At 50.9% G+C, this 12320-nt stretch overlaps 1 protein-coding gene across 10 annotated transcripts in view; it reads left to right on the forward strand.

Moving 5' to 3' along the window:
* CRACR2A (calcium release activated channel regulator 2A) overlaps positions 1–12320 on the forward strand; it is a 196540-nt gene that overhangs the window by 143517 nt on the left and 40703 nt on the right. For all 10 annotated transcript variants that reach the window (XR_004287068.1, XR_004287069.1, XR_004287070.1 and 7 more), the window contains 3 exons: positions 2573–2668; positions 4614–4801; positions 9908–9979. Coding sequence is in view for 7 of the 10 variants with exons in the window: in XM_032349078.1 (XP_032204969.1) it covers positions 2573–2668; positions 4614–4801; positions 9908–9979 (356 nt within the window). In the remaining 3 variants the exon portion in view is untranslated. The remainder of the gene's footprint in view (positions 1–2572; positions 2669–4613; positions 4802–9907; positions 9980–12320) is intronic.

Consider the following 12320-nt stretch of genomic DNA (forward strand, 5'->3'; position numbering starts at 1 on the left):
CTCTGCCCTCAGGACCCACTCACCTCCCAAAGGTCCCACCTTCTTGGGGATTAAGTTTCAGTATGTGACTTCCGGGGATACAACATAGAGACCATGTCACCCTGTGCCTCTCAGAACCAAACCTGGGCCATTATCACAACACCATCCCTCCTCCTCAATGCAAGTTGGTTTGAATTTTTAATTTTACACTGGTTGGATTATCCACACCAAGGTTCTATTTCTCACAGATGCCATTCACATTGAGGTGGAGTTGGAATGCTTTCCAGAAAAAGCCAGTCATATTCTCTGACTAGATCCCTCTGTAGGCTTGTCAGTATTTCCAGACTCTCCCCTCCCTCTTTTTTGGGGCTTTTTAAAAAAAATATTTTTTTTTTAAGATTTTCATTTATTGATTTATTTATTTGACAGAGAGATCACAAGTAGGCAGAGAGGCAGGCAGAGAGAGAGGGGAAGCAGGCTCCCCGCTGAGCAGAGAGCCCGATGCGGGGCTCGATCCCAGGACCCTGAGATCATGACCTGAGCTGAAGGCAGAGGCTTAACCCACTGAGCCACTCAGGTGTCCCCTTTTTGGGGGCTTTAAAATATTTGGCCTGTCCTCTGACCTTCAGCATAGTTGGGTAAGTATAAGAAAGATAGTACCCAGATACTTGTCACCCAGTGGACCCTACGATAGTTTTCTGAGAACAGCAGACTTTTTCCTCCCTGCAGTGGGAAAGCCACTCTCTTGACCCCACATGATCTACTTCTAGGTCAGGACTATAGGTCAAAGGTCCTAGCTAAGGAAAGAAGCATGCTTTCCAGAAACGGAAGGTGGGCCAAAGCATGGGAACTGGGAATGGGAGGAGGTGGGAGGAGAAGCTTCAAGGACACATTTGTGTCATGTAAGGTTATGTCACCACGCTGCTGTACCCCTTCACCCACCCTTGGCTCCCTCCTTCCCCTGCTTAGTACCCCTTGCCTTTCAGACTCAGTGCTTAGAGGTGCACTTTGTACAGGAACGTGGGAACTGTGAAGATGTGTTTGGCTTGACAGACACCGGCTTTTGCCTGGTCTCAGGGGGAGGACAGCGGTGGTACACTTTAGGACAGCATAGGAAGGGCTGACCCTTCCGGACAGGGCTTGGAGCCTGGCGCTACACAGAGCAGTTTGACCGTGAGGGAAATGTGTGATCGCTTGCACGCTCCGGCTCCGGAGTAAGAGACTCCGTCCAGGCTCTGCCGGCCCCCTGTGGGGATGGCAGCATTTGTACTAGAATTCAGGAGCTGCCCGCTTGGCCCCCCTCACTCCAGCCCGGTTCACAGGGTGCCCACTCTGGGAGCACTGCCCCAAACTGAATGAAGCGGGATTCCTGGTGGAAGGGTTGAGAGCAGGCGCTGCCTGGTTCGATCCTGCTCCTTCCGTTGCTTATGGTTGACAGGAGACCATCACAGGCTCTCCCAGAGCTCTCTACCTGCCTCAGGAGCCGGGTGGCACCTATAGAGGATGAGCCCAGCCAAATCCTGAGCTTTTGAAACCAGGTGTCCAGTGGCCTGTCCCCTGGGAGTGGTTGTGTGCCCTCCACTCCCCTAGGGGCGCCATCGTGCCCAACCCTCCTAGTCCCCTTAGCGAGCGGCATCCCACTCTGTCCTCCTGGGCCGGCAGCCCTCCAGGGGCTCCGGTAGTGAGTCATATGGACCTTATAATGGTTTCTTCTCTTCCTGCACATTTTGCATCTCCTTTCTGCCTTCAGGAGAGTGGAGAGCTGCAGGGGGCCTGCAAGTGTTTGTTTCTACCATATGAGCAAAGAAATGAGGACAGCTGGGTAAGGCCAGGACTGCAACCCCAGTGCCCTGGCGCCCAGCCAAGGGCCTTTGCACCGATCCAGGCTCCATGAGAATGTCAGCCATCCCAACAACCCACATGGCTCTCTCTTTGCCCACCCCAAGCCCCTTCACACTGCGTCGTCAGCTTCCAGAGCAGGGAAGCCCAGTCGTAGGGCCGGAGGGGAGGGGCTGTCGAACACAGGGGCAGCGACTTCCTGAAGAACAGGGCTGGGACTCCTCCATCATGGCAGGAAACAGCGAGGACCTATACCCTCCGGGGGGGAAGAAGCGATGCCCTGTGTTTCCCCAGCAATGGCAGTTTAAGGGATCGAAAGATAGTACCCAACGTGGAACAGAATATCCATTTTGGAAGGATATTCTGCCCCTGTCCCTATTTACAGAGGGGGAGGTGGGGGTCTGGGATTCACACTCAGGCCCCTGTTCTGTTCTCCGTGTTCAGGACTCCACTGCTAACGGACACTGCCTCTCTCTGGAGGGGGTTTGGGGGAAGGGGAGGCGTGGCACACAGTCCACCAGGTGGGACCTGGTGTCATGGATGATGGAGCACTTGCGGTCTCTCTGTCTCGCTGGGCCTCACTGCCCGGCCAGGCAGGGTCCCACAGCCCTGGAATATGGTGGGAAGGGCCCCAAAGACCGAAAGGATGGGTGGGCCCTGCTGTTGAGCAGATACGAGGTCAGGAGGAGGGGAGGGAGAAATCTCCATCCCACGTGCATTTGGGCTTCACCTGTCCTTCCTTCCGGTCTGGCAGGACACAGAGCGGTTTCAGGCCCACAGTCAGGAGCTCGAGCAGAAACTGTTGTCAAAGGAGCAGGAGCTGGAGCAGCTCATCCAGAAGCAGAAACGGGTATGCCTCCCTGGTCGCCTCGGAGCACGGGCTCCCCACCCCCTCCCCTGCTGGCCTTGCCCACTTGCCCCTCCACTACACTGCTTCTTGCTGGAGGCCTGGGGCTGGTTGGTTTAATCCGAGAAGAACTATTGAGCTGCGTGAAAGATAGCATTTGAAATAACAGGTGATGCCAGGATAAAGCCTTCACCTCTCCTGGGCCAGGTGTTCAGTTTGGGAATGTTGCCAAGAATTCTCCCTCGAGGCATCTGAAGACATCGTCCTATAATTATGCCCGGGAGCCACCAGAATGCCAAAGTGTTCATTCATTGCCTGCTTCCTGTGTCAGGAAAGGGGGGCGGGGGATGCTGAGATACAAGGGACATAGTTGCTGATGTTTTGGGGAAGGCTGCAGACAGTGACGTCTTCCTGCCTTCCTTCCTCCCATGGACACAGATACCTCCAGTAGGAAGAGGATCTTCAAAGATCCATTTGTTCATCCCTTGTCTTCCTCTGTGCCCTCAAAATGTCCATCAGCCTTTTTTTTGTGGCTGCTCCCATCACCCCCCAGGATGGAGGTAGACACCAGATGGGCCTATGATGCACCTGACCCCCCAGGAGGTAGTCTGGGTGGTGCACTGTATAGGGCTGGCTAATGACCCCGGGAAGACTCATTCCCTGGGCAAACTTCACGCTCTCAACCTCCTCCCCAAAGCAAGAGCCCATTGGGGAGAGACGCCAGGGTGCCACTTGGCCTCCCGTTTTATTTTGTCTGGCACTGGAAGGAATCCAGCCCTGGACAGACCCAGGCATATTGCTCTTGCTTGCATAGAGAGGGCTATTTTTAGTGACACATTAAAATATGCTTGAAGCTGCCCCACGCTGAAGCTAGACACTGTCCCACTCCTGCTGCTACCCAGCCTATGGATTTTGATTTCTTCCTTCTGCAAGCAAGACCATTTCCACTCGGGGAAAGGCCGGCTGCCTTCCCCTTCTCCTGCTGCAGCCCTACCTTCTCCTGCCCCTACTCCTCGTCGCTATTATGCATTACGTTCTTACCAATTAGACTTATCCCTCAAATGAATGATTGCCACTCGATTTAATTACTGCATGCTTGCCTGATTACACAGGCCTCTTGAGAATCACACAAAATTCCTTGTTGCTGCCTCCTCCTCCCCTTCCTGGCCACATTCATTAAACTAAATTTATTATGATATATTTGCTTTGGTTTGATTCCTCCTCTGGTGAGAGGGTTGGAAGCTCTGCAAAGCAGAACCACCAGCCAAGAAAAGCTGCACTTACACAAATGCAGAGGTTTTTTTTAGCTGCTTTAGGGACAGGAAACAAGGTATGTGTTTGGTTTGACCTGTTTTTGCTGTTTCCTAAGACTTTCCAGGGTTTCTGGCCACCCTACAAAGTTTCTCTAAATTAAAGGAATTGGCCTTATTTAGCTGAGAGACGAAAAAGGGACAAATGGACTTACTGTCAGCATTCAGAACTGGGAAGGATGGTTTTAGGGAAAATGCCACTTAGCTGCCTTCCATGTTCAACAGGGCTGAGGGAGACTATTGGCTGAAATCAGGTACGAGAGAGCGAGGTTGGCTCTCAAGACCACGGATGAGAGGATCGCAGCTAGCATTATCGTCACTGGGATGCGGGACGCAGATGGAGTGTTGACCTTCCTTTCCTAGCAGTCTTTTTGAATGGTGCCGCTCCCTCTGGACTGTTCAGGAGCCCTGTGGAGGCAGGGGAGAGATGAGAAGTGCTCTGAAAGCTCCCCTGTCTCCAGAAGTGCATCCGTGTGATTTAAGGAGCAGGACAAAACCCCTTGAGGTTTTGTGGAACCGTGAGGGCTGGCCATGAGGGCTCCCGCCCGTAGGTCGAGAAAGTGAGGAGAGGTGGGGGCAGGCCAGACTGGATGGTGGCTGCTTACCTTTCCCTTCTGCTCCCCCACTTTCTGTTCCAGCTGGAAGGCCAATGCGCCATGCTCCAAAATGATGAGCATGAAACCAAGGCTGAGAATACCAAGCTGAAAGTCACAAACCAGGAGCTGGCCCGGGAGCTGGAACGGACGTCCCGGGAGCTGCAGGACGCCCAGCAGCAGCTGGAAAGCCTCCAACAAGAGGCCTCCCAACTCCACCAGGAGAAGGAGATGTGAGTCCGGCCTTCACAGGCTCCTGTCACTGCTGACCGGCTCTACCCGCTTCCTTTGAGCATGCCATCTCCTCTCTTGGAGACCCTGTCGCCTTGCCTCTCCCATGAGGCCCAGGGGCGGGGGGTGGTCCTTGCTCCCTGAACATCTCTGCTGGGATGCTGAGGCCAGTAAGCAGATTGTGGCCAGCATAATCTAGGATGCATAGGACATCTACAACCCTGTTCTTGGAAAATTTATTATGCGATGAGAGAGACGTGTTATCCAACCAACCAATATAAGATGGTCCTCGGGAAAAGGTTGCATGAGCAGACAGAGCACAAGTGACTGTCATCGTGTATTTTATTTCTTTTAAAGACTTATTTATTTATTTATTTGAGAGACAGAGAGAGAGAAAGAGAGAACACATGAGAGCAGGGCGAGGGGCAGAGAGAGGGGGAGGGAGAGAAGCCGACGCCCCACTGAGCATGGAGCCTGACGAGGGCCTCTATCTCATGACCCTGAGATGATGACCTGAGCCAAAACCAAGAGCCGGATGCTTAACTGACTGAGCTACACAGGCGCCCCTTTTTATTTTATTTTATTTTTTAAATGTTTAAAGATTTATTTGAGAGTGGAGAGAGAGGTGACTGTCATAGTTGAGAGACGGTAAGAGCCAGGACAAGAGTGAAGCAGGTAGGCATCTTAGGTCAGCATAGAATCTGTTGGAGTGTGACAGTGCCCAGGAATCCTCAGTCCAGGCTGCTCACTCTCTCCTCCATGTGGGTCCAGTGTGTGGGAGCCCCACGTCTCTCGGGGTCCCGTTTGCCACTAAGCTGCACTGGGCGTGACCTATTGGACAGAGGCAGGTGCGAGGAAGGACCTGGGGCTGGGTCCGTGTGCTAAGCCTGAGCAGTTGCTGGAGGGCCGGCTATTTATCTCGTCTTGGGAGCACTGGCTTCTGAGAACAAACGCACTCCTTGGCGTGCCCAGGGATGGGGGCTTCCCCCTTGTTTATTCGTTCATGCATTTACCTGTACATCCGTTTACTTAGTCACTTGTCAAACATTTATTGAAAACTTCTCTGCGCTGGTTACTGTGTTGTGCATTCTGTGTATCACCCCCATGTCAATAATTCGACATAATTGCCTATGAACCTGATAGCATCCTGCCGTGGCAGGAGCTGTGAGTATCCACCACACGGATGAGGAAGCCAAGGGTCCGGGGTCTTAAGGAACTGGCGCACGAGGCTCAGTGCTAGATGCATCTGGCTGCTTCCCCACAGTGCATGATGAGTCAGCCAGAAAACACTTGATTCGGGAGTAGGACTGGCCATCGCTCACGCATTACTCTCTCAGGCTCCCATTGGTTCCCTTCATTCATTCTGGTCACGTGTGCCTGGCCCTGTGCCAGGTATTCCTGAGGCTCTAATTTCCGAGGGCAGTGTTGCTTAGCAGTACTTAGTTGTAGAAACTTTCACCTTCTCCTTGTTAAGTGAAAGCCCTCCCTCCCTCTGACACTGGCAACATTTGGGTCCATGGGCCCAAATCCCATTGTTCTGCTGTGCTGCCTGGGACTGATTGCCTGGGGTGAGAGGGAGGAAATGTGTTTGCATGTGGAGTTTTACCCCAATAAGATTTCTCTAGTTAAAAAAAAATGTATTTCCGAGTAGCTGACTTAAAACAAGCAAAACCCTCACTCCAATTCTTGGATGACCTGTGGCAGGACAGTGTATTTCATTGCAAACGAGCAAAATCAGTTCCTCCTCATTGAGTGCAGGCCAACAAGGCGCAGGCATTTAACTTTACAAACAAAATTAAGGATTCAGCCTCTTAAAAATTCAATCAAGTTCTAAAACAACAAACATCTGAAGGCACAAGCATTAGAACAGCAAATGGAAATAAGCAGCCAGTGCTGGGGTATCAAATCACAGCATGAGGATTAAAATCTTTCTGAAGTCTTATCTTAATTAAGCAAGCCAGAGACACAATCTCTGGAGGTTGGGAACTGAAAAGGAGGGTTAGGAGGGAGAGATACATGATTTCAGAACCTTCGTGGCTTGTTTTCAAAAAGCGCTCAATGCTGCAGTCGGAGAGCGTGCCCAGAGCCCCGGAGTGTCCCATCTAGGGAGGTCAGGAGACAAGGGCAGTGAGAGCCTTAGCTTGTTCTCTGTAGAGCAGAATCTCAGACTAATGGTACTGATGGAACCCGAGTGCTCTAGCCCAACTGTTCATTTTATGAACGAAGAAACCGAGACTCCGTGAGGCATAAAGCCACATGGTTAGTACCAGAAAACGGGGACCGAGCCTAGTCGTCCCGACAGCAGGCGCTCCCCCCACCTCCAACATCTTGCTGCCTGATGTTGTACCAGAGCAGCTGGGAAGGGATAGGATGGAATTGGGAGATAAAAAGACTTAGTCATTTATCAGCTAGGATTCTGAATGGGCCAAATTAATTTTTCTCTTCTCTGAAGATGCTCTGGGAAGGAGAACTTGATTTTAAAATAAGATAAAGAAGGAACAATCAAGCCGGAGAGATAATATAAAGATGAAGGTCAGCTGAAAAGCAGTTACCTCTCTATTTTGCTAATGAATTTCTGTTTGGGGTAGGTAGTTTATAACAAGGCACAGAATTCAAAAGGCACAAAAGGATATACACCCCAAAAGAGGCCTGCATGCCCCCTGTCCCGCCCATGACTCCAGGCCAGCAATCACCCAGAGGCCAGCAGTCCTGGTTTCCTTCCAGAATGTTCTATGCATACACAAGCATGCGCGCGTGTGTGCGCGCACACACACAGACACACACACACACTTTTCATTTACAAAGTAGTAGCACACTGTTCTGCATTAGCCTGAATTTTCACTTGACAATGTATTTTGGAGACATTCCCTATCTCATCCCTCTCCAGAAAACAAAGCCAACGGCAAGCAATTCTCTAAAGAGACTGTAAACCTCTCACCAGTCACTCCTATGAAAAATGCCAAGTTCTTTCCCTCTCAGTCCACGGATTGCCTAGCATAAACCTTTACGACGTCTAGTTAAAAGGACTTTGAAGGTCATTTGGTCATATTTCCAAGTGTCATTTGGTTTTTCAGGAATGCCCTTCTTTTTGTTAACACACAAAAAGCCTGAGTATTTGTGGGTATCTAAATAGATGTCTGTTTCCCAGACAAATAGGTAGACATATGTTCACGTCGATGTGTAGCATACGTGCGTATGTACGTGCGTGTTTGTGTGGCTTCAGTGGCCAACAGGCGCTATGTAAACAGGGTGGAGACCGGACTGCCTTCCCTTTTAGGAACTGCCTCCTAACAAACACCCTGTGAGAGCACAGACCTCCAATTCCCAAGGAGTGATTGTCCTTAGTAGGGTGAAGCTGTCTGCTCCTGGTGGTCATCCGAGCTCAGCTCAGCGCTGGGACAGAGGAGCCACAAAGCCATCTCAGCTCCCGGGGCTGAGCAGCAGTACCAGGCAGCTGCGCTCACGTACTGCTCATCACAGCAGAATCCTAGACAGGGACTTGGGGACCCGGTTTGGGTAATGGAAAATACATTGTTTTCCCTCAAGTTCAAATTAAATATAATTGGTAATAAAATGTTAGGAATTTGCAGCTCTGCAGGAGCGAGAGAAGTTTTGTTGCTTAATTAGGATTGTCTGAGGTGAACTTAGGATTTGATGCAGTCTGTTTTTGTTGTGCATTGAGTTTATAACTATTCCATAAGGGGGAGGGGAACACCAATACCTTTTAAGGAATCTGATTATGGTGAGTTTGGCCCAAGTCTGGATGGATCGAACAAGCAGGTGCTATTTTCACCAGCTCAGTAATGACATTGAGAGTTGGGGCGGGGGTGGGGGGGGGCGGGGCACATGATGACGAGGTAACTGGTCCTTCCCAGCCTCGGTGTGGGTACGATCCCGGGAGCCCGGACAGCCTGTGGAAGTGCACACATTTCTGAGGCTGAAAGATGCTTCCTACACTAGAAGTGGTTTGGAAATCTAGAACTGTGGACCTTTTGCAGTAAGCTTAGGAGTGGTTTAAACATTTCTAAACTGGTGCAGAGCATAGAGGAAGGATGGAGGCAAAGTTGTGAAGTTCAGCAAGGCTCGTTTTCTGCTGTCACCCCATTCTGCTTTTTTTTTTTTTTTCCTTTCTTCCCTGGGTAGTGTTGAAAACCTCCCGACTCACTGCTTCCTCCCTCTCTTCCTAGCTCCATCCCTGCCTTCCTTCTTCCCTCCCCCACTCTTCTTTTGTTTCTTGCTGCTATTTGTTGACTGTGCCTTCAGGCAGAGCCCTGGGTTGCACAGAGAAATGCTAACACACTGGACCAAACCCCAGGGGACCAAACCTGCCTCACTGCCGGAGTCACTCTCCAGACGCCCCAGCTACCTTTCAGCTTCTCCCTCCCCTTCCTCAAAACTCTGGATATGACTGATACCCTCACGCTGAGATATAAGCATCTGATTGTAGTTGATACGTTTACTCTCTGCTTGCGGGCTGGAGATAAGAAATCCGAAGTTAAAAAAATGAATGGCCAACCGTGGAAATTCCAGAGATCTAGGAACAGACGGGAGACTTCCGGGGGAAAACAGGGAAGGAGGAATGATTCTTTTGGAGCTCCTGGAAACGAACACAACCAGCATTAGGGAAGAAAATACAAATTCTGCTCTTCTCCTCCAAGATGGGGCTGGAGAAGAATATTTATTCTAATTCCTGAATTCTGGGCTGTGCAGGAGCACCTGGGCAGGGCGCCCTGTTCATGGGTTTGGGAGTAGGAGGTCCTAGTCTAGATTAGAACCCTGGCTCAGTCACGGATTGTCTGTGTGACAAGGGGAGAATTACTGACGCTCTGACGGCGTGTGTCCCTGAAATGGGGATAATTTCACCTTCCGAATAGGACATCTGTACTGATGAAGTGAGATCACGGCTGGAACCATGTGCATGCGGCAGGTGCTGCCCCGGGGGCTGAGGGGAGACAGATTCCTCTAAACCGCCCCCCCACCCCCGGTCCCCAGAGTGGGGTACTGCCTGCTGGGTTCCAGTGGGAGGGTCCTGGGCATCCAACTTTGGCACAGCGCCTCCCACCGTGGCAGAATGGAAGCTCAGAAATGTTGTGTTTGCTCTTCCTCAGGGAAGTATACCGCGTGACGGAGAGTCTGCAGCGTGAGAAGTCAGGGCTCCTGAAGCAGCTGGATTTCCTGAGGTGCGTGAGCCCCATGTGTGCTCTGAGAGCACATTCCAGGTGCCTTGGTGGGAAGGGCCCATCTGAGAGTCTTTCCTGCCTCCATTCTGGACAGTCAGAGCCGCCGAGAGAATGCCCTCGTTCCCCTGATCCCCAGTGTATCTCGTTTGGTCCATCCACACACACACTCGCATCCCTCTCGTCTGGACCTGGGCAGGTAGGCTCTGCCTCGTTTTCGTGGCATTTCTCACATCACCTTGTGCGGTGCTTGGTCCGGTAGCAGGGGAACCGGATTTCTTGAGCTGCTACCCTCTGGCAGATTTGGTACCCTTTCATCTTCAGTGAAACTAAGGAAAGGAGGGCAGTAGCTGATAGAGAAATTAACAGAGGAGGAAATTGATAGCAAAGAAACGAAGTCATTTACCAAAAGAGCCAGAGCTACGCACTGCGGAAGCCGGAACTGAGATTGGTATCTGGTTGGTTCTCTAGATTCTGCCGTATTCTCGCAATGTCTGTCGAATGAGTAGATAAATCACGGATAGAGCACAAACAGAGCAAAGGACTTGGAGTTTCTCGGCTTGTTAGGACTCACTGTAAATTCAAAGCTCATTGTCCTGGGATGTGCCAAGACCAAACCCAGACAAACCCTGTGTGTGGAAAGGTGGGATTTTCACTTTTGTCTGTGAGGTTTCCAAGTTCCTGTACCTTCTGTCTGCCCAGCACCTTGTGGGAACGGTGATGAGGCGTGAGGTGGTTTTTCAGAGTGCACGGAGTGGTTTTGAATCAGAAACACCCTGACTTGTTCTGTTCTGTTTATTTCTTTATTAGAGAGCAAGTAGGGGGAGGGGCAGGGAAGGGAGAGAATTCCAAGCAGAACTGCGCTGAGCACAGAGCCTGATGCGGGGCTGCATCTCAGGACCCTGAGATCGTGACCTGAGCCGAAATCAAGGGTCAGATGCTTACCGGACTGCTGCACCCAGGCATGCCAGTTTTTACTTTGTTTTATTGGAAAGCCAGGTGAGGTTACCATGTCTGGCATCTGGGACGCCACCAAATGAGAAAGTGCTTGGAACTCAATGGGATGTGGCCAAGTTCTAATCCATTTGAGAGCAGGTCTTGATTCTTAGGGAGGCTTTAGTGGAAAGAAGAGAACAAGATGAACAAGGACAAGCTTTTGAGATATTTTTTCCTTTTTTCTATTGTACTCAGAAGAAAAGAACAGATTCAAGCGAACGAGCAGAGGAGAATAACAAGGTAGCTCTGTACACATGGTTCTTTTTGATGGAGACTAGCACTGGTGCAGAATCACACGCCTGAAGCCTTTCCGGGCTGCCACATGTTTTGCAAGCTTAGATTTTGCAGCTGGTGGCAGCCCAGATGTGGCAGTTTTCCTCCACAGTGATATCACCAGGTAGTGACAGAGCAGTGGGGAAACGGAGTCAATAGTGAGATAATGCCAGGGAAAGGCGTAGTGGAAATGTGGAGCCGGAGATTGGGGGGCGCAAGAGGGTGGCATTGGGACAATGGGGGGGATGTGACGGGGTGAGGAAGGGATGAGTGGAAACAACTTCAGGACACTCAGGATCACGTGCTTGGGAACCCAGCATCTAGACTGTAGGGCTCCTTATAAAACTTGAGTGAGATCCGGTCACTCTCCTGCCATTCCCCATCCCCCCATGGCTTCATATCTCTTTTGGAGTAAAATCCCAAGTTCCTACAATGGTCCACAAGACCACAAATGGTCAGGGCTGTACTTCCTCCCTGACTTTCTCTGCTCTCATGTCCTAATGGCTCTCCTCTGAGCATTCTGATGCCCTCACTTCTGTTCTTCACACACGTCCAGGAGAGCCTGACTCCAGGCTTTGCCCTTGCTGTCTCCTCTGCCTGTAACACTCTTCCCTCAAATATCATCACAGGTCCCCTCTCTTGCCAGTCTTTGCTCAGATGTGCCCTCTGTGACCGCCCTACAGAGCTACCACTGCGCCCTCTAACACTCTTTTTTCCGTGTCTTTGCTTTATCTTTCTCAATAGCAATGACCCCAGCACTAAAATAAGATGCCCTGGAAATAGGAAGTCCCTCTTCTATTCATTGTTCGTAACCTTGATAGCTAGAGCTGTGCTCCGCTTGGAGTGGGTACTCAGGAAACGTTTGTTGAGTGACTGCATGATTGCATGAAATGAACAGTTCGGAGAGAAGGTGCCCCCAATAGTAAGCTCAGAGAGAGGGCGCCCCCTATAGCAAGCTCACAGGTGCACCTAGAACTTCTGGTTGCCCTCTGGGGGAGGCTTTCCTTAGTGGTAGCATCCTGAGGGGCTATGGGTGTTACAAGGTCATCCTGTCTGTCCCCCTGCTTTCAGCTGA

The sequence above is a fragment of the Mustela erminea genome, chromosome 6 (assembly GCF_009829155.1).
Source record: "Mustela erminea isolate mMusErm1 chromosome 6, mMusErm1.Pri, whole genome shotgun sequence".
NCBI lineage: Eukaryota > Metazoa > Chordata > Mammalia > Carnivora > Mustelidae > Mustela > Mustela erminea.